The 19,903-nt window shown below is 42.5% G+C and overlaps 1 protein-coding gene across 12 annotated transcripts in view; it reads right to left on the bottom strand.

The window, feature by feature from the left end:
* DAB1 (DAB adaptor protein 1) overlaps positions 1 to 19,903 on the bottom strand; it is a 1,162,683-nt gene that overhangs the window by 16,885 nt on the left and 1,125,895 nt on the right. For 9 of the 12 annotated variants that reach the window (XM_073643725.1, XM_073643713.1, XM_073643715.1 and 6 more), the window contains one exon: positions 10,302 to 10,410. In XM_073643725.1, the coding sequence (XP_073499826.1) occupies positions 10,302 to 10,410 (109 nt within the window). The remainder of the gene's footprint in view (positions 1 to 10,301; positions 10,411 to 19,903) is intronic. The other 3 variants (XM_073643719.1, XM_073643724.1, XM_073643722.1) reach the window with 1 other exon arrangement.

Genomic DNA, 19,903 nt, shown 5'->3' on the forward strand with positions numbered 1-19,903 from the left:
GAAATAACACACTTACTACAAAGCAGCATGGAGGGAAATTATATTACAGTACTGAACAATGTAGCTGTGCATTCAGCTCTGTGATGAGATAAAAGTCTTACTACAAAGCAGCATGGGGGACATTATATGGCAGTACTGAGCAATGTTGCTGTGGATCCAGCTCACTTACTAGAAAACAGAATAGAGGACATTATGCAGCAATGTAGCTATGAATCCAGCTCTGGGATGAGATAAAACACTTACTACAAAGCAGCATGGAAGACATTATACAGTAGTACTGAGAAGTGTAACTGTGAATCCAGCTCACTTACTAGAAAACAGCATAGAGGACATTGTGCAGCAATACTGAGAAATGTAGCTGTGAATCCAGCTCTGGGATGAAATAAAACACTTACTACAAAGCAGCATGGAAGACATTATACAATAGTACTGAAAAGTGTAACTGTGAATCCAGCTCACATACTAGAAAACAGCATGGAGGACATTGTGCAGCAATACTGAGCAATGTAGCTATGAATCCAGCTCTGAGGTGAGATCAAGCGCTTACTACAAAGCAGCAGAGAGGAAATTATACAGCAGTACTGAGCAGTTTAGCTCTGAATTTCAGCTCTGCAATAAACAATTTTTGAAAGCAGCAACACCACCTGTGTTTATATCTGCCTCTGACTGTTCTCTCCTGTGCTCTTCCCCCCTTCCTTCTCCAAAGACTTCAATTGGCAGATGTAATCTGATACCTCAGTGAGCTGGATTATTTTGACCAAGATGCTGTTTAGCAGTTTTTCAGAGTGGACGATGAGTTCAGGATGAGGGGAGGGAGAGAAAAAGTGGCTCATAAATGGAGAATGAAGTAGATTTCTCTGATAAGATATACTACAAAGTTTCATATATTCCCTTTCACTATGGATTTATGCAAAGTTTGTTTACATGACAGCGATTGTTTCATCTTATACTCCAGTCACATCCAGAGCTGCGGTTACTGTTGCTGTCTTCTACTCTCTCTTTGCTGCACACTCTTATATTTCACTTGGGCTCCCTGTTGGTTCAGTGCCTGTATAAAGCCTGTTCTGCTGATGTGCATTGTGGAGATGCTGACCCGCTGGATGTCAGGATCAGTGCACACTTAGGTTAGGCGTGCTGCTGAATTAAATCAGTCAAGAAAGTTAGTGCATTTCGTGGATCTGAAAATCCAATTCATACAATATATTGCATCTGGAGATGACAGCGCCGTACGTTGGGACTGGAAATGTATGGATTACAATCATGGCCACTAGGTGGCGCTGTGGATCTATCTTGTGCCATGAAAACCTTCCAACCTCTTTTGCTTTTCCAAGCCGCAAACCGATGAGCAGAGTCTTCAATTATGAATAAACTTATGGTCGACCTGCTGCATTGCTTAGAATTAAGTAAACACCACCATCCTTTATACTGAATGACCGCGTCTAATTGTTTCATGTGCTGTTGATTGGACATGGAGAATTTGCTGGGTTTCTGCAGCGACAGCTCAGTAAATCTGTGTGCAGACGGTGTTACCGGACCCGTCCATCCTACCAGACAGGGTATAGTTACAGGGAGCACTTAGTTGGGAAATAATATCACAATATTTCACCTGCGCCGCATTATCTGCATGCAAAATATGGACGAAAATATTGGTTGAAGGGCAAAAACAAAAAATCCTTAGAGGGTCACTGTGATGCCACACCCCCCTCCCCCGCCCCAAACATATTCCGAAAAAGAGAAGGTGCATTTTAGAGGGTAAAGTTTCTTACATGATTAATAAGGGCTTCCAATGCGATGGGTAATAAAGGAACAATTTTGCAAAACTTCATGCGGGCTCAGTTTTCAACTCCATCTCGCCCCCCACTGCTACATGTGACCGAAACCACGAGGATAAAAAATACCGCTGGGCAAAAGCTATGAACCATGCGCTCAGGAAACGACCAAAAAGACACTTCAAGACAAAAACCGCCGATGTGTCCTGAAGCTTCTTCCTCTTGGAAAACTCAGCGGGGGCATCCTGTGCCCATACCGGTCGTCATGTGCCCATATGTCGTGCCCATATATTATTGGTTAGATCTTTTAGGCCCGATGAGGCTGCTGTACTTACTTTATAACTATCGGAATAGCTGTATAATCCTTTAAGAAAATATACCTCTGAGCCTGACTGAAAGATCCTCAGTGTCCCTCCTCCCTGGTGCTGCTGAGATCTCACACTGTTCAGTACAAGCTGCAGCTGTCAGTCAGGCTGGGTCAGTGGTGATTGAATACACTAGGACTCATGAGATGTCTCCTTCTATAGCTGCTCATCTTAATATTAGAATTATACAGCCATGCTGACAAGCATTTTCAAGATAAGTGTACCAGCCTCACCAGGGGAATAAGACCTGTCTAATAATGTATACAGTGTGCACTGTGAAATATGGTGACAGATCTGCTTTAACACAGTTAAATCCAAAGGAGGTTGTCCTCAGGAGCTGTGCTCGCCTTTCTCATTGGCCCTATAGCAATGGTATGATTTGCCTACGAAGTAACATTTCTCCTTGTGGAGATGCCAGTGTAAGGAGACTTATAGGCCATGGGAGGGAAATTACCCCAAAACATGTGTCTGAAAATAGAGTAACTGGTTTAGCTTTTCTCCTAAGTCATGTGGCAAGGATTGCTACATCCAGTAGGTGGTGCTAGAGTTCATGTCCTCTTCCTCTTTGAAGAAGCAATTTGCCTATATGGTCTACACACACTTGTATGAGCAAGTATGTACTGTGTGAACATGTATGTGCAGGGGCGTACATAGAAATCATGGGGTCCCATAGCAGAAGTTCGAATTGAGCCTCCCCCCCAGAGATAAAAAGCCTTAGTATTCGTTGGGGTAACAGAAGAGCAGATCTCACAACTTTGCAGCCTTACAAAGTAATTTTCCTCCTATTGAAGCCTCTAGATTGCCCTTTCATTGCCCCCATTAGGAAGGAGGCCAACTATAGTGTCGCCCCGAAACACAGTATGATACCCCCACAGTGAATTCTTCCACAGTACCCTCCACACACACGGTACGATGACCCTACTGTACACTCCCCTCCAGCAAAGTGTGATGCCCCAAACATCATCGCCATACAGCCCTCCATACTGTATAATGGGCCTCCATACAGTATAATGGCCCCCACACTCCTCCACTCAGTATAATAGCCCCAATACAACCATCCATACTGTATAATGGCCCCCCACATAGTCCTCCAAATAGTATAATGGGCCCCACATAGTCCTCCAAATAGTATAATGGCCCTCACATAGTCCTCAATACAGTATTATGGCCCCCACATAGCCCTTCATACAGTATTATGGGCCCCACATAGTCTTCCATACAGTATAATGGCCCCACATAGTCCTCCATACAGTATAATGGGCCCAACATAGTCCTCCATTCAGAATAATGGGCCCCACATAGTCCTCCATGCAGAATAATGGGCCCCACATAGTCCTCCGTACAGCATAATGGCCCCACATAGTCCTCCATACAGTATAATGGGCCCCACATAGTCCTCCATTCAGAATAATGGGCCCCACATAGTCCTCCATACAGTATAATGGGCACCACATAGTCCTCCATAAAGTATAATGGCCCTCACATAGCCCTCAATACAGTATTATGGCCCTCACATAGCCCTTCATACAGTATTATGGGCCCCATAAAGTCCTCCATACAGTATAATGGCCCCACATAGTCCTCCATACAGTATTATGAGCGCCACATAGTCCTCCATATGATATTATGGGTACCACATAATCCTCCATACAGTTTTATGGGCACCACATAGTGCTCCATACAGTATTATGGGCCCCATATAGTCCTCCATACATAAAAAATAAATAAACAAATACTCACCTCTCCCTGTTCCCCCGCTGCTCCAGTCTCCTCAGCGTCTTCTGATCCTCTGCACTTGTCAGCACAGAGGGCGTGCTGTCGTGTCGTCATTGTGCTCTTTGCACTGAGATGTCACAGAGCTCAGACACAGAGGGGGAATGATGGGAATGCTGGGAAAGGGAGCGTCAAAGAGAGTGAAATCATTGTTTTCAACGGTATCGGCATCCAGGATGCTGATACAATTGAAAGTATGATGCAGCGTGGGGAATCAGTGCCAGTGCTATTGGCGGTATTGTGTGTGTCTGACTGTGGACGTGTTTGTCTCCATGTATAACATCTGTGTGTGTCTGTATGCATTTGCCAGTATGTAAAAACGGTGCGTGCTTCCACATGTACTTGTGCATGTACATGACTGTGTGCATGTATGTTTATGTTACATAGGTTGAAAAAGACCTAGCTAGGTCAATCAAGTTCAACTTTTCTCCACTAATAATTATACATTTTTTTAAATTAAATTATCTATGACCCACAATATTATGTGTATGGAGGAAATCATCCAGCCCTTGTATAAAAGCTGTTATAGAGTCGGCCATCACTACCTCTTGTGGTCGGGCATTCCACAGTCTGACTGCTCTGACTGTAAAGAACCCTTTCCTGTTTAGCTGTTGGAATCGACTTTCTTCCTCCTGTAATGGGCGCCCCCTGGTGCTTAGAATAGTCTTTGCAAAGAGTAAGTCATGTGCCAGTCTATGTGTGCAGATATATGCACATGGTGTGTTTTCTGTGTATGACTGTGTGCATGTATTGTAGGACTGACTTTGTGCCCTCTGCCCTTACAGACGTTATTCCATGATTTTCTGGGGGCCCGTGATTTGTCACATCCCCTCCACGTTAATATCGCTCAGTTCTGTCTTTAACACTTAAGTGTTCTTTACGTTGGCGGCTACAAATGTAAAATATACAAATATTGAAAGTTTCCATCGTTGTCCAGTAATTGTGCGATCAGTGAGGACCTAACAATGATCGCTGCTGGGGGCGACATCCTCGAGTCGTCAGCGGACAGGATAGTAGCGATCGCTCTAACAAGCGAAAATAACAAAAAGTATCCGACTACTATAAATGACCGTGATGAGAACGTCGGTGACTCGCTACATCATCGATTGCCGCTCATTTATAAATACATAAATGGGCCCCCGCTTCTCTCTGATTAGGGCCCCTGCTCCTCAGGGTCCAGGATATTACATTATCCAGTCCATCTGTTTATACAAATCAGATTATTACGTCGTGTTCATTGGCCACAGGTGGGGGATCGATACCGAAGCGTCTGCTGAAAGGTTATTCATAGATTTTCCTCTTTCCCCAGTAATTTGTCTGAGCTCCGGACCCCCCCCCCAGGGATGATTTACTCCTGTGTCCTATATGTCAAGTCTCCTTGACTTGCTGTAAGTCATCTCTAATTATTACTTACCAAATCCTACTGATAAAATCAAAGGCTACAATGTAGCAAGAAAACAAACAACAATCAACACAAGGTCTCCGGCTTAAAGGGACCTCGCGCCTCAAATGTGTAACTGCCTGAACTTAACCCTGGACATTTCCCACTCAGTAGTGGGGCTGTGTATAGCCGATGTATACACCTCCGGGGGTCCGGCCGAGCAATGCAGAGATTCCTCCTCCAACTATTATCACGATGGATTCATCTTAAGGGGGTGAGGAGTTTATGTTATACTTTGTAATATCATCAGGGATTACACATTCGGATAGATAGCCACTGTCTACACTGCAATAAAACTATTAAAAATACACATTATAAACATGTAGCCCTGAATGTGTGTCGCCATGTTTTCTTAAAGGAGAAGGAAAGATTTCATGATTTTCCTTGCTGTCTTTTATCCCACTGAAGTTAGAGCCAAGAGCCATGCTCTGGTCCACGTACTACATTTCACTTGGATAACCTTGCTGGGAGTCCATTATTGCAGACCCTCCATAAATAAAGACCCCCATACACATTCGATAGCTGTCAGCAACTGTCTCTCCCAAGTCCTCATTATATTTTAGGACTGTCTGACCAAGCGCCCCTGTGTTCTCTATGAGAGCTGCTGTCAGACTCATCCATCGACGGCCAGTGGGAATCCATAGTGCTGGATCCTTGGACGTTAGACTGTCGGCCGATCCCATTGATACTGGCAGGTTCGGCCGACTTTATAGGGGTGTATGGGGGTCTTGATACTTGTTGATACTTGATAGTTGATACTTGTGATTTCAATCTCCCCTGACTGTACAGATTAGCTACCAGATCTGCGAACGTCTGTGGACTCATTACCAAGCAGACGCTCCTGTGATTTTGGGGTGGTGCTCGCTCACGGACCCCCACAGTTGTCATCTTAAACCATGTCTCAATGATTCTGTATATTCTGCTAAGGAATGAGAGCATTTGGGCAGCAATAAATAAGTGATCGCACATCGTTGTCTGGTCTCTGTGTGTTCTTCATGCCTCCTAGTGACCTCGTAACTGTAGAATTAAAGGGGGTGTCCAGGACTCACATATTGGTGACCTATCCGTATGAGACTGATGTCCTCACCAATCAATTGATATCTGCAGTATCCAACAGCACCTACTAAACAAAGCCTGGAGCGGGAGCAGATATCAGCTGATCGGTGAGGGGGTGTCCAGTATTGGACACCTCCACCAATCTTATAGTCATCAATATGTTATTTCTGGACAACAAATAACAAGCTATCGGGGTAACCACCAGATCAATCAAATTTTAAGCAAGATAGTTAAAATATAACATTTATTAGATATATATTAAAATTTTTCTTTAAGTAAAAAAACCCCAATGGGCCAAAATAATGAACCCTGGGACTTCAGAATTACCATCAATAGCTTATAATTGTGTATACATGCAAACCACACCTCAAAATGCCAAATACCAAGTATGTAGGGTTTAGAAAAGTCAACCTCAATTCATCCAGAGCATTGAGGATCATACAGTTAAATATTACCCTTACTAGTGTTGGTTAACATTTTTAATAACAATCATATAGAGATACCATGTATGCGCTCCGAAATTAGGTATACAATGAAATCCCACATGCCCTTTAACAAAAAAGGTACCATGGACTATACAGTAAAATCCCACATGACCTCTATTCAAAAAGGTACCGTGTACTATGTCAGGGAAAATCAACAAAGCCTCACTGAAAGAATCCTTTGGGTTGTTGTTATACCAAGCAAAATGAAACAATCTCGCCCAATCTTAAAGTGCATCATGGCTTGATTCATCCTGGTGTAATGTCATCCTATTATTCATGACAAAAAAATATTGGAGGTATCCTGCTCCCAACGCGTTTCCTCCTAAAATAGATTCATCAGGAGAGACTGAAAAAGGGGCTGAGGGTCTCCACCATTCCAAACAGCCTGTATCCTCCTCTCAAAAGACCCAGGGTTCCACCTGTCACCTCCTACACCATGTCTCCTTTAAACTGCCGCGCTGAACAACACGCCACTACGTTACTTCCGGTCACGTGGGCTGGTATGTCCGGTATCTGGAACACAAACCATCGGGTGGAACGCATACGGGATCCCGCCGACATCACATCCGGTGACGTCCTTCCTGTTTCCGGTTACTGGAACGCATGTATGCATCAATGAGGCGCATCTCAGGCACTCACACTAGCGCTTCAAAACGACCAAAACCGCCGATCCTAAACTGGACTCCACAAAGCGGTGGTTGTGGAGGGAGGAAGGAACAAAGTAATCCACTACCACAGACAAAAAAAACTGGGAGGCATAATACACCTCCTCACCTCCATTTTAAGATATATTCGCCACTCTAATCACGCAGCAACATATCAGATAATGGGACCAAATTATTTATAGCAAATCAACTTTTTTTAAAAAAAAAGGAAGCATCCATCGTCCCACCCCTTAAGGGTTAAGCATGGCCTCCCATCATAGGGCTATCTTCACCAGACAGCTAAGCAGGCATGAATAGGAGGCTAAGACCAACACATATTTGTCCGCAACAAACCATTTGGAACATTACCCAAAAGGCTAAACCAAGGGTCAGCATCTGAAGTACGGGGTAGAGAGAACAACACACACCATAGGGCAGGCAAATGAATGGTATATTTCTAAAATTGAATGAAGGAAACCCTGGCGAAAAAGGAAGCCCCATAAAAGAGGCCAAAAGGATACGGCATGGCACATAAAATCTTTTCTACACTGGCCCTAGGTTCCAATCCCTACCTGACAGCGGAGGTTGGCAACCTAGACCTGCGCAGTGGCGCCCCCACTCAGCGACGGCTGTCCCTACACTCCTTTCCCTAGATGGTCCCTCGACCTATAGGAAACATTTCTACGATATTTGTTCATTCAGTCCACTAGGTGCCGGCGTGCGTAGATAATGTATCCATATGGCCTCTCTTTGAAGTAGAGCTTTATCCCAATCCCCACCTCTCTGTGGAAACTTGACCTTATCAATACCTATGAACCTGACCGAATCAACTTTGCCCTCATGCATGGTGTTGACATGTTTAGCTAAGGGTATGTCCTTTTTATTAACAATATCTCGCAAATGTTCACCTATACGCCTCCTGAGTTCTCTTTTCGTTGTACCCACATATTCGATATTACACTGACATGTGGCTTTGTAAATTATCCCTTTAGAGCTGCAATTTATAAAGGAATTGATATAGTGTATTTCTCCAGTCACCTTACTCTCAAAAGTTTTACTCTGTGTGATCACCTTACATGCCACGCACCCACTACATGTAATCTGTGGGATGGACTTAACATAGCTCCCTATATCTTCATCCATCTGAAGGATCTTCCAGTGCTTCTGGAGAATTTTTCTGACCTCATGTGCCTTATTTGAGTAGGTAGTAATCACTCTACATGTGTCATTTATTCCCTGATCCTTTGTGGATGGATAAAGAAGAGTCGTACGATCCTTCGCCAGAGTTTCCTCGTAGGCCTTGGCTAGAACTTTTTTGGGGTATCCTCTTTCAATGAATCTATCCCGTAATTCAGAGGCCTGATGATCAAAAACCATATTGTCTGAACAGTTTCTACGAACCCTCAGATACTGGCCCTTTGGGATCCCTTTCTTCAAGGGCAAGGGGTGATTGCTCTCCCATTTCAGTAATGAATTTGTAGCTGTTTTTTTCAATATGTCGAGGTAGAGATACTACCATCCTCTTTCTTACATAACAAGATATCCAGAAAAGGCAAAGTATTAATACCTACTTCACATGTAAACCACAAATTAAGACTATTTTTGTTGAGTCCCCCTTCAAAAAATTAGGATATCATCGATATACCGTATCCATAGGGCTATCCTCTCACTACCTTCCACAGGACGTTCCCCAAACACAATTGTTTCCTCCCACCAGCCCAGGTAAAGATTGGCGTATGATGGGGCGCAGGGACTCCCCATCACCGTCCCCCTGAGCTGGTGGAAGTTCTGGTTGTCAAATAGAAAAACGTTTTTATTGAGGCAAAACTCGATCGACTTTTTAATAAATTCATTGTGGTCGGCGAATTGACATCCTCTGCTACGCAAAAAAGTATTCCACCGCTTTTCTAAACCCTACATACTTGGTATTTGGCATTTTGAGGTGTGGTTTGTATGTATACACAATTATAAGCTATTGATGGTAATTCAGAAGACCCAGGGTTCATTATTTCTGGACAGCCCCTTTAAATAAGACCCGTCCTCTCTCCGGACCTGCCTGTTTTAGTAAATATTTACATTCTCCATTAAATACAATTTCTGGAGCAATTTTTTCTTACATCTTTGTTTTGTGACTTTCCTCTGTTATTCCTCCTGGAAATGAATGAATGAATGAATGAACAACTGGGTGTCACCGCTTCCAGTGTGACTGAGTCATATATCTCTACACAATCTTATATTGTCAGCCCTGTTGGACGCTGTCAGGGGGTGTAAAAACTTGCATGCATGCGGACCCTAACATCCAGTTGTCCATTTATTTCTACATTTCCAAGAGGAATAACAGAGGAACTAAATTTGAAAAACTACAGGGTTCTAAGAAAAGTTTAAAAATTTACCAAAACAGTCATGTTAGTTACAGCGGCAGGTCCTCTTAGTAGAAACCTCCATTGGGGAATATCCAGACATGACGGGCTCCATTATAGGGTTAATACATGGATGACATCTATATGTGTATCTCCTGTACAAAGTATCACCATAGACCTGACAATGTGCTGCAGTGAGCAGACTGCACCTGTCCATAATGGAGATAATGAGATTGTATATGGCACTGTGATAAAAGTTTCCTCTAGTGCTGCCCCTTCTTCTAGATTTTACCCAATGTTTTCTGTCGCCACAAGCTCCGTCCCCAGCCGGGTCTATGCGGTAAAACCAATGTTCCCACTATATCCCATTACTGTGCGTTTCCAAAATAGACAAGGGCCTTTTGTCACCTGATGGCAGAGCAACGGGATTGTAAGAAAGGGGTCCAAACATAGGAGCAATGGCTGGGTGGAGCTGGGTGGGATATTTCATAAAGGCATCACCTGGAGTCGCCGGGGTCTACAAGACAAATCAACAGGGAGAAGATTTGGTTACAAGGATCATAAGACGTCTATAGAGGAACAGAATCAGTGTACATTATATATGGATCGTTACATCGACAGCAAACGTCCTTTAATAGTAGCTGCAATACCACACACAACCATTTGGAGAGGTGTGGCGCTGTTTTTTTTTTTTGGAAGAAGTCACCCACGCCTTTAATCTATGCAATCATTTAGGTGTGATCTTCCTATAGATATTACATTATGTAGATGCAGAATTAAAGGAATTTTACTGTAAATGCTACACATTTATTATATACATCTTGAAAGGGGTTATCTAGGATTTAGGGTTTTTTTTCCTATTGGGCTAAGAACCTAGGTAGTTGCCTGTTCTGCCCAGTCACTAGAAAATGGAGAATTTCCAGCAGGAACGGTCAGTGACCTGCAACAGATTGTGGCAGGGAGTTAGCAACTACCTGCTGGTAAGTTCTTAGCCCGATAGTAAAAAAGAACCTACGTCGTGGAATACCCCTTTAAGGCAAGTCAGACATATATAGCTGTAACCAAAATTATTATTTCCTCATTGTAAATTAGATTTATTAATACAATTTACAAACTGTCTGCTGTTTGCAATAAACCAATGAAACAAGAACAATGTCGTTATATTACAACAACTAATATAACAAGTGGTTTCTCCAGCACAAAATCTCACTTTTACTGACTACTTCAGCCTTCAAATTATTCACCTCTTCATGACAAGTATCTTTATTACTTAGTACAGCACCTCTGGCTGTTATGACCTGCTACCCCTCTGGCTGTTATGACCTGCTGCCCCTCTGGCTGTTATGAACTGCTGCCCCTCTGGCTATTATGACCTGCTACCCTTCTGGCTGTAATGACCTACTGCCCTTCTGGCTGTTAAGACCTGCTGCCCTTTTGGCTGTTAAGACCTGCTGCCCCTCTGGCTGTTATGACCTGCTACCCTTCTGGCTGCTATGACCTGCTGCCCTTCTGGCTGTTAAGACCTGCTGCCCTTCTGGCTGTTAAGACCTGCTGCCCTTCTGGCTGTTATGACCTGCTGCAGATGTGATGTATAGCTAGATCTCAATTTCTGGCAAAGTTCCTGAGGAATCTTAGTTCTGTTATACGGACCTCAAAGGTAGTGGGGCGTAAGCAAATGTTCCCAAGTATGCATTTATTGGAGTTTTATGGACATTTCTAGGCTAGGCTTAAAATAATATAATTTTGGGACATATATGCACTTTCTGGTACTGACAAATACACGTTCCATAATAATACTGTTGTGACAGTAAAATGGGCATATTCAGATCATCTCTTATTTCTCTTCCTTTGAAGGAATTGTGTTCTTTGTGGATTCTCCAAACAGAACAAGGTGGAATATAAATTCTGATGGTCCTGGTGATGACCCCCTTCCAAATTGATGTATGTACAAAACAAGTCTTACCCATAATAGGGTGCAACATGCAGAGTTTCACAGACCATGCTCCACAACTCGTTTCGTGTGTTCTCAATTGCTTCCTCGGGGGATACAGTGCTCCACAGTGCTAGAGACCTCCTGAGAAAGCGATTGGGAACATACAAAACATACATTGGAGAGCATGGTCTGTGGGACTCTGCATGTTGCACCTTATTTCACCTGGCATAAAAGCCATCTTTTTGTAGAATATATACAGTAAAATACATATTTTTAGCTAAAAACTTCTTTTTCCTTTTTTTTGCTCAGTTTAGAGTGGATCATGGTCACTACTATAAATCCTAGAGAGGCTGCTTCCATGCTGGATTCGCCTAGCTTTCAATTTGACTACGTACTTAGTGGATTTGATTTTTCTGATTAGACAGTTGTATAAAAAAGCTCTGGTAATGTACGAAGGGAAAACATGATCAGAAAATTGCATGCTACTCAAATCAGGTTTTATTATCTTTTTTGTTTAGTTTATGTCAATTGTTACAATATAATTTATTAAAATATTGCAGATTTCACATTGGCCACTAGAGAAGTAGGATAAGTCCTACGGCTTTCAGCAGCTTGTCGGCTTTACTGTATGGACTAAGACGTGATGAGCAGAGCAATCTCATTATTAAAGGGTGGAGAAGTTAGTACAACTTTAATAGACTGCTGAAAACCTAGATGAGGAAGGATACACACAGAAAAGTCTTTGCATGCTGCTCCCCTGTCACTCTCTGTATGGAGATGAACCATGCAGCTGCTCGACCATGAAGCTCCCGGCGGGGGCGCAGTGTTTGTGATGATACCAGAAGAGGTCTGGACTCTGCAGTTATGGGGTCAGCAGAGCGGTGGTGACTTTTCTGCCCTCTGCTCCTCAGCACTCGCCCCCCCACTCTGTAATGTTTCGGGGTCTCCACTTCGTGGCTGAGTTGAACACTCAGATGGTGGTAGAATATTTAGGAGTGAAGAAAATTCACAAACTGACTTGTTGCTGTTTTTTACTGAGTGTATTGGGTGATTCCATCTCTTCTGAGGCTGCACCAACCTGATGCACTCCAACAACGTCATCATCACTGGTCATGTAAATCGCATTCAGATTGCAGGAGGATGCCGCGTATTCAGGTAGCTGGAGGTCTGTCGTTGGGCTATGTTAGATTTACACTGTTCCAACTCTGCTACATGATGGTGCCAATTGTTTTTCAGTTTTCTGCAAATTAAAATATGCTAAGCCAGCTACTCTACTTTAACTTTCTATGTGCCAGAACTGCTACGAGTCACTGCCAGATAAATTCTGCTGCATCAGTAATCACTATTCCAGATCTGCCATATCAATCCTCACTGTTCCAGCTCTGCTGTGTCATTTATTCCATTTTGCTTCATCAGCCATTGCTGTTCTAGAGCTGCTATATCAAAAATCGCTATTCCGGCCCTGCTACATCAACCATCGCTGTTCCAGCCCTGCTACATCAACCATCGCTGTTCCAGCCCTGCTACATCAACCATCGCTTTTCCAGCCCTGCTACATCAATCATCGCTTTTCCAGCCCTGCTACATCAACCATCGCTGTTCCAGCCCTGCTACATCAACCATCGCTGTTCCAGCCCTGCTACATCAACCATCGCTGTTCCAGCCCTGCTACATCAACCATCGCTGTTCTAGCCCTGCTACATCAACCATCGCTGTTCCAGCCCTGCTACATCAACCATCGATGTTCCAGCCCAGCTACATCAACCATCGATGTTCCAGCCCTTCTGCATCAACCATCGATGCTCCAGCCCTTCTGCATCAACCATCGATGTTCCAGCCCTGCTACATCAACCATCGATGTTCCAGCCCTGCTACATCAACCATCGATGTTCCAGCCCTGCTACATCAACCATCGCTGTTCCAGCCCTGCTACATCAACCATCGCTGTTCCATCTCTGCTACATAAACAATCGCTGTTCCATCTCTGCTACATCAACTATCGCCGTTCTAGATCTGCTACATCAGCCATCGCCGTTCTAGATCTGCTACATCAGCCATCGCTGTTCCAACTCTGCTACATCAACCATCACTCTTCCAGATCTGCTATATCAATCCTCACTGTTCCAACTCTGCTACATCAACCATCGCTGTTCCAGATCTGATACATCAACCATCGCTGTTCCAGCTCTGCTACATCAACCATCGCTGTTCTACCTCTGGTACATCAACCATCGCTGTTCCATCTCCGCTACATCAACCATCGCTATTCCAGATCTGATACATCAATCATCGCTGTTCCAGCTCTGCTACATCAACCATTGCTGTTCCACCTCTGCTACATCAACCATCGCTGTTCCATCTCCGCTACATCAACTATCGCTGTTCCAACACTGCTACATCAACCATTGCTGTTCCATCTCCGCTACATCAACTATCGCTGTTCCAGCTCTGCTACATCAACCATCACTCTTCCAGATGTGCTATATCAATCCTCACTGTTCCAGCTCTGCTACATCAACCATCGCTGTTCCAGATCTGCTATATCAGCTATCTCCTTTCCAGTTCGGATACACCAGGTGCACTAAATGTCAGGCTGCAGTTTTTCTCAGCACAATTTCCTTTGCGTTTCATCTTTGGAATCATCACCCACATCCATCATCCTTGGGAACTCCGCAATAAACAATAGGTACTATCTGACAATTTCTGGTGTCCTCAGCGGTTCAGGGAGAGCAGAGTCCTCCTATATCTCACAGCGCAATCTGTATTCTTTAGTGATATATTTGGACTGCACGTATACTGGTTGCAGAATATATATATATATATATATATATATATATATATATATATATACACAGTGGGTGTCGGTGTCCTTGAAGCGCTTGTGGTGCAGCTATATGATCCATGATCCCAGTCATTGCTTTCCCAGTGATTTCATTTAATTATCCATTTCCATCCCGACTAAACAACTGCAGTTAATCAGACAGCTGCCTGCGGCCCTAATTTATCCCCAAGGCTCACATATGCCAAAATGTTTTATTATGGCCAGAAAAAAGCAATAATATTAAGCAATTTTCACTGCACAAATGTCAACACTGGTCTAAAAGTTTCCCCGCGACATATCATATGTGATCCTTGAGGAACGGGGGGAGGGGAGCGGATGGTCCGTACTTCCAGCCTAAGGACGTGAAAACTTGTTTGTGATAACGTTTGTTTATAATGAGGTGGGAAGGGTTAATCCCGACTGTACCGAGGGCGTCATTATAGGCCTCATAAATATCTCTAAATAACAGGATAGAGGGGATTCTTGTTTTTTTATGGGCAGCCTGTGTGATATTGCTTTATTGCGTAGCACTATGGCTGCTATATAATAGATGTTAGCGGAGGCTTCCACCAGGCTGGAATAGAGAGAAGCATGACAAGGGTGGTCAACACTGCACACCCCAAAGGAAAAGAGCCAAATATTCTAAAATATGAACATTAAATATAGAAGGATTGCAGCAGAAAATGTGATTTACTGCAATAAATATTTTACCACTAGGTGGAGCCGAGAGTAATGTACTAGATATGAATATAGGAGCAGCACACCAAGTGGTCAGGGTTGGTATTGCATATAAAAATATATAAAAGAGTTTTTTTCCGATGTTAAATGAAATGAGATTCCACAACATTTTTTTTTATGATCCTTGTGGTGAGGCCAGGGACTGGAAATTCATATTCCCAGTTATGAAGGTCTCAGCAGGAATGCTAGTCTGTCTGACTTCAAAGGACCCCAGGGGAAATGGTGTATTCCCCACAGTCAGGATATGACTTAATTACCATTACGTTACTATGCCGACTCCAAAAGGCAATTACCAAAAGGATGCTATTGCCCAGGAGAGAATTGAATACAGGTCAGCTAGGATATATACCTTTGTAGTGCAAAAGCCTATTCCTGACAAGAGTATGGGGGAGCTAATTGAATCATGGCAATGAGGAATAGCTAATTGAATTACCTCTGAAGTCAGGGGAAGCTCCTGTGTTAGATCAATTACCATGCGCACCTTACAATGAGAATATTGCTGGGAAATGGATTATGAAATGTCTGATAGAAGGGAAGAGGAGATTACATGTAAATCGCCTATTTTCTGCCCTGCCCAAGTTCCGTATAAATGTGTCCCTCTGTGAGAGAGGAGGGGTCTTCTGTTGAGGGTCACCTGTTGCTACAGATGGGCAGAAAGACACAAGGAACCGCCCTGGACCCATGACAGCACCCTTCCTGCCGTGTCCAGAGACCTTTGATGAAAGTGTGGTATATTCACTTTTATTCCTTTTAATTTTACTGTATCGTATTACTGCTTCCTTACTGTATTTGTCTGACTACTGTATATATATATCTTGTAACCGCTTGTATATATTGTACCTAGCATCGCTCTTTTGAGTAAATAAATATATAAAATTTATAAGCTCGCTTCACATTATCCTAAACCCGGAACTCACGGAAGTTGTGAGGAAGGATCAGGGGCACGTGGCTCCGATCGATTTGTGACAATCCTATAGGAGTATTAAAACAAAAATGAACATATATTCACCACCTGAACTCCTAACACCGCTGCTTAGGTCCTGTGACAGTCTCCAGGCTTCTTCTTCTGGCCGGGAACATTGCAAGAGCACTGCAGCCAATCAGTGACCAATGATCAGCTGCAACATTCACATTCCATTGTCATTCATCATTGTCTTTGCGCCTTTTTTCTGGCTTAAAAATGTTTCTTTTAGTGACTTTTATGCTTGCGATAACTTAACTTAGTTTTATTTTTTTGGTTGACAATGTGGTTGTGATTTTCCTTATCCAGATGTTTTAGTCTAATTCATCATTTGGGAGTTTTCTAAATGTTGCAAACATTTTACACAATTGTGCTCCAGTCCCCAAGTACAAAAGCCCCAATTCATCATTTGCATTTTTAAGTGACAATTTGCTTTTGTCTTGTGGTGTTTGTTGCCATTTTTTAACCAAATTCTTCAAAATTGGTCATGGGGGGGATGATAAATTTTGTGTCAAATCGAAGCAGCTCTTTTTTTTGTCTTTTATCTTTTTCTTGTGCCTTTTTAGACTGCACGCCAGCTTTCAACTGGGCAAAAGTAAAATTCTACACATTTTGCATTCCATTATATCACTGGAGTACAACTGCAGAAAAAATGTTTGGGCGATTTGAAAGGTCACAAATGAAAAATTGTGCCAAAATATCTGGATAAGGAAAACTACACACACACATTTACAAAAAAAAAAAACACCAATCGAACCAAGTAAAGTTAAATGATAAAAAGTGCAAATTAAATAATGAATAAAGTTCAAACATAAAAGTGACTATTAGAACCAATTTTACTCCAGTAAAAAGGCACAAAGACAATGACCACTCAGGGCCAAAATCTTTCTATTTTCATTTTTTGCAGCTCAAAATTAATGTGCAACATTTTAAAGGATCCTGTGATTTTTTTTGCTCCAAAACAGCGTAAAAAAAGGTAAAAAAATTCATGAAGCTGCATCACGTGCATTTCAAAGAATTTAGTACATCAAAAACCACAAGACAAAAAAGAAAAGTCACTTAAAAAGAACGCAAATGATGCGTCGGAGCAGTATTAATAAATAATAAATAGGAAAGTTGCAGCACTTTTTCACTATGTAGTGATCATATTTAATCTAGATAAAACCAGAAGACCTCTTTAAGTCAGTTTATTACACCTGTCCTGGGTATCCTGGGCTCCGCTTCCTTCCCCTTAGGTGAGCTGCCCTCTGTTGTGCTCCACACTGGGTTTTGCAGGTTGTCCGGTGTAGATTAATAACATCATCTCCTTATACCTATTTAACGCCCTTTAAGATACACATCTGGGTCTTGGGATTGAGACTCTTGCCCTCTATTTTTGGGTTACTCCACCTTTGTATACTGTGCTTTACTTGCTTCCATCCCTGCGGGGTTCCACTTCATCTGTCCTGCTGCTCCTGAGATTCCTGTGTGTGCCAAGTCCTTGCTTCCCACGTGCCTTCCTGCTTGCTGCGTCAACGCCCCGGGGTCCGTGTGCCCACCCGGACCTCAGACTTAGAGGACCCATCGCAGCAGGTGAGCCTTATACATATGTCCGGTTTACAGATCTTAGCATTTGGATTCTTCTAGGATTGGATTCTTCTAGGATTGGATTCTTCTAGGAATGGATATTGCTAGGATTTGATTCTTGTAGGATTTGATTCTTATAGGATTGGGTTCTTCTAGGATTGGGTTCATCAAGTAATGGATTCTTCTAGGATTTGATTCTTGTAGGATGGGATTCTGCTAGGATTGGATTCTTCTAGGATTGGATATTGCTAGGATTTGATTCTTGTAGGATTGGATTCTTCTAGGATTGGGTTCGTCAAGGAATGGATTCTTCTAAGATTGGATTTTTCTAGGATTGGATATTGCTAGGATTTGATTCTTCTAGGATTTGATTCTTGTAGGATTGTATTCTTCTAGGATTGGATTCTTCTAAGAATGGATTCTTGCAGGAATAGATTCTTGCAGGAATAGATTCTTCTAGGATTGGATTCTTGCAGGAATAGATTCTTCTAGGATTGGATTCTTCTAGGATTGGATTCTTCTAGGATTGGATTCTTCTAGGATTGGATTCTTCTAGGATTGGATTCTTCTAGGATTGGATTCTTGTAGGATTGGATTCTTGTAGGATTGGATTCTTGTAGGATTGGATTCTTGTAGGATTGGATTCTTCTAGGAATGGATTCTTCTAGGATTGGATTCTTCTAGGATTTGATTTTGCTAGGATTGGATTCTTCTAGGATTGGATTCTTGTAGGATTGGATTCTTGTAGGATTGGATTCTTGTAGGATTGGATTCTTGTAGGATTGGATTCTTCTAGGAATGGATTCTTGCAGGAATGGATTCTTCTAGGATTGGATTCTTCTAGGATTGGATTCTTCTAGGATTGGATTCTTCTAGGATTTGATTTTGCTAGGATTGAATTCTTCTAGGATTGGATTCTTCTAGGAATGGATTCTTCCTTTAATATATGGAGGTCCTGTGACAGATCCTTATTTACAAATCAGTGACAAAGAAAGTCACTCTTGGGATGACATAACACAGTCAAACATGAGACAGACATGACACTGATGTCAGTAGTAATGGTGTAATACTGAATTCCTCTTGTGATGGCGCTGAAAGAAAATCAAACACCTCCTGCTGGTTTCCCAAACAAATTAAAGCTGATCGCTGGAGGTCTGTGCAGTGGGACAGCCTAAGATCACCACTTTTGGTGAGGCACCTTTCTAGGATCATCCTAAGATGATACGGCCATTAGTTACACTATGTTTCTAGTTTTAATATTTATTAGAACTTCCGCAACTTTCTAAGAATGTCGTCATGTCCAGTGTCGGACTGTACGGCCCGGCTTTTCTATCCTTCTGTAACTTCCGATCATCGTAAGAAGATAAGAGATACAACTTTCTTGTTTCTTTTTTGTTTTATTTTCTTACTATTTTCAAGATCTTTGCTGTCAATAAAGAGAAACATCCAGCGGCTGAAGAAGACCTTCCTGTCCATGTCACACAGCTTCAATTTGATACAATGGATAAACATCTGACTGCTCTGTCCATGTTGGGTGTTTTAGGCTGATAACTCTTTCCTGTAGTCATTTTAAAGATTTTGTTGCAAAAATCTACAATTAATGATTTTAAAAACGGGCCAAAATCTATAACTTGGGAAAATTGAAGTACTTGGATAAGTTCTTAGCCAAAATAGACAACAACTGGAAAAAGTTGCTCTGAAGAACTCATCAGGTCTATGACTTCACCAGACAGCCCAAAAAGTTCAATAAGTAATGTGTAATACTTCATTTCTCCTGTGGTGGCGCTGCAGTGGAATTGAACACCTGTAGCCAGGGTGATAGCTGGGAACAGGACCCTGCTATTTTTCCTTGGGAAAACCTTCTAACAAAAGGGATGCTCCAAAAAGGATAAGTAAGACGCCTCTCAAATAGATAAATATGCAGAGTGGGACAAGAACAGATTTTGACTTTTCTGCTGGGAATGTGTCATCAGAAAATACTGTTTAAATCA

Source organism: Phyllobates terribilis, unplaced genomic scaffold (genome assembly GCF_046119375.1).
Source record: "Phyllobates terribilis strain yellow unplaced genomic scaffold, ASM4611937v1 Scaffold_8__6_contigs__length_399053987, whole genome shotgun sequence".
Lineage (NCBI taxonomy): Eukaryota > Metazoa > Chordata > Amphibia > Anura > Dendrobatidae > Phyllobates > Phyllobates terribilis.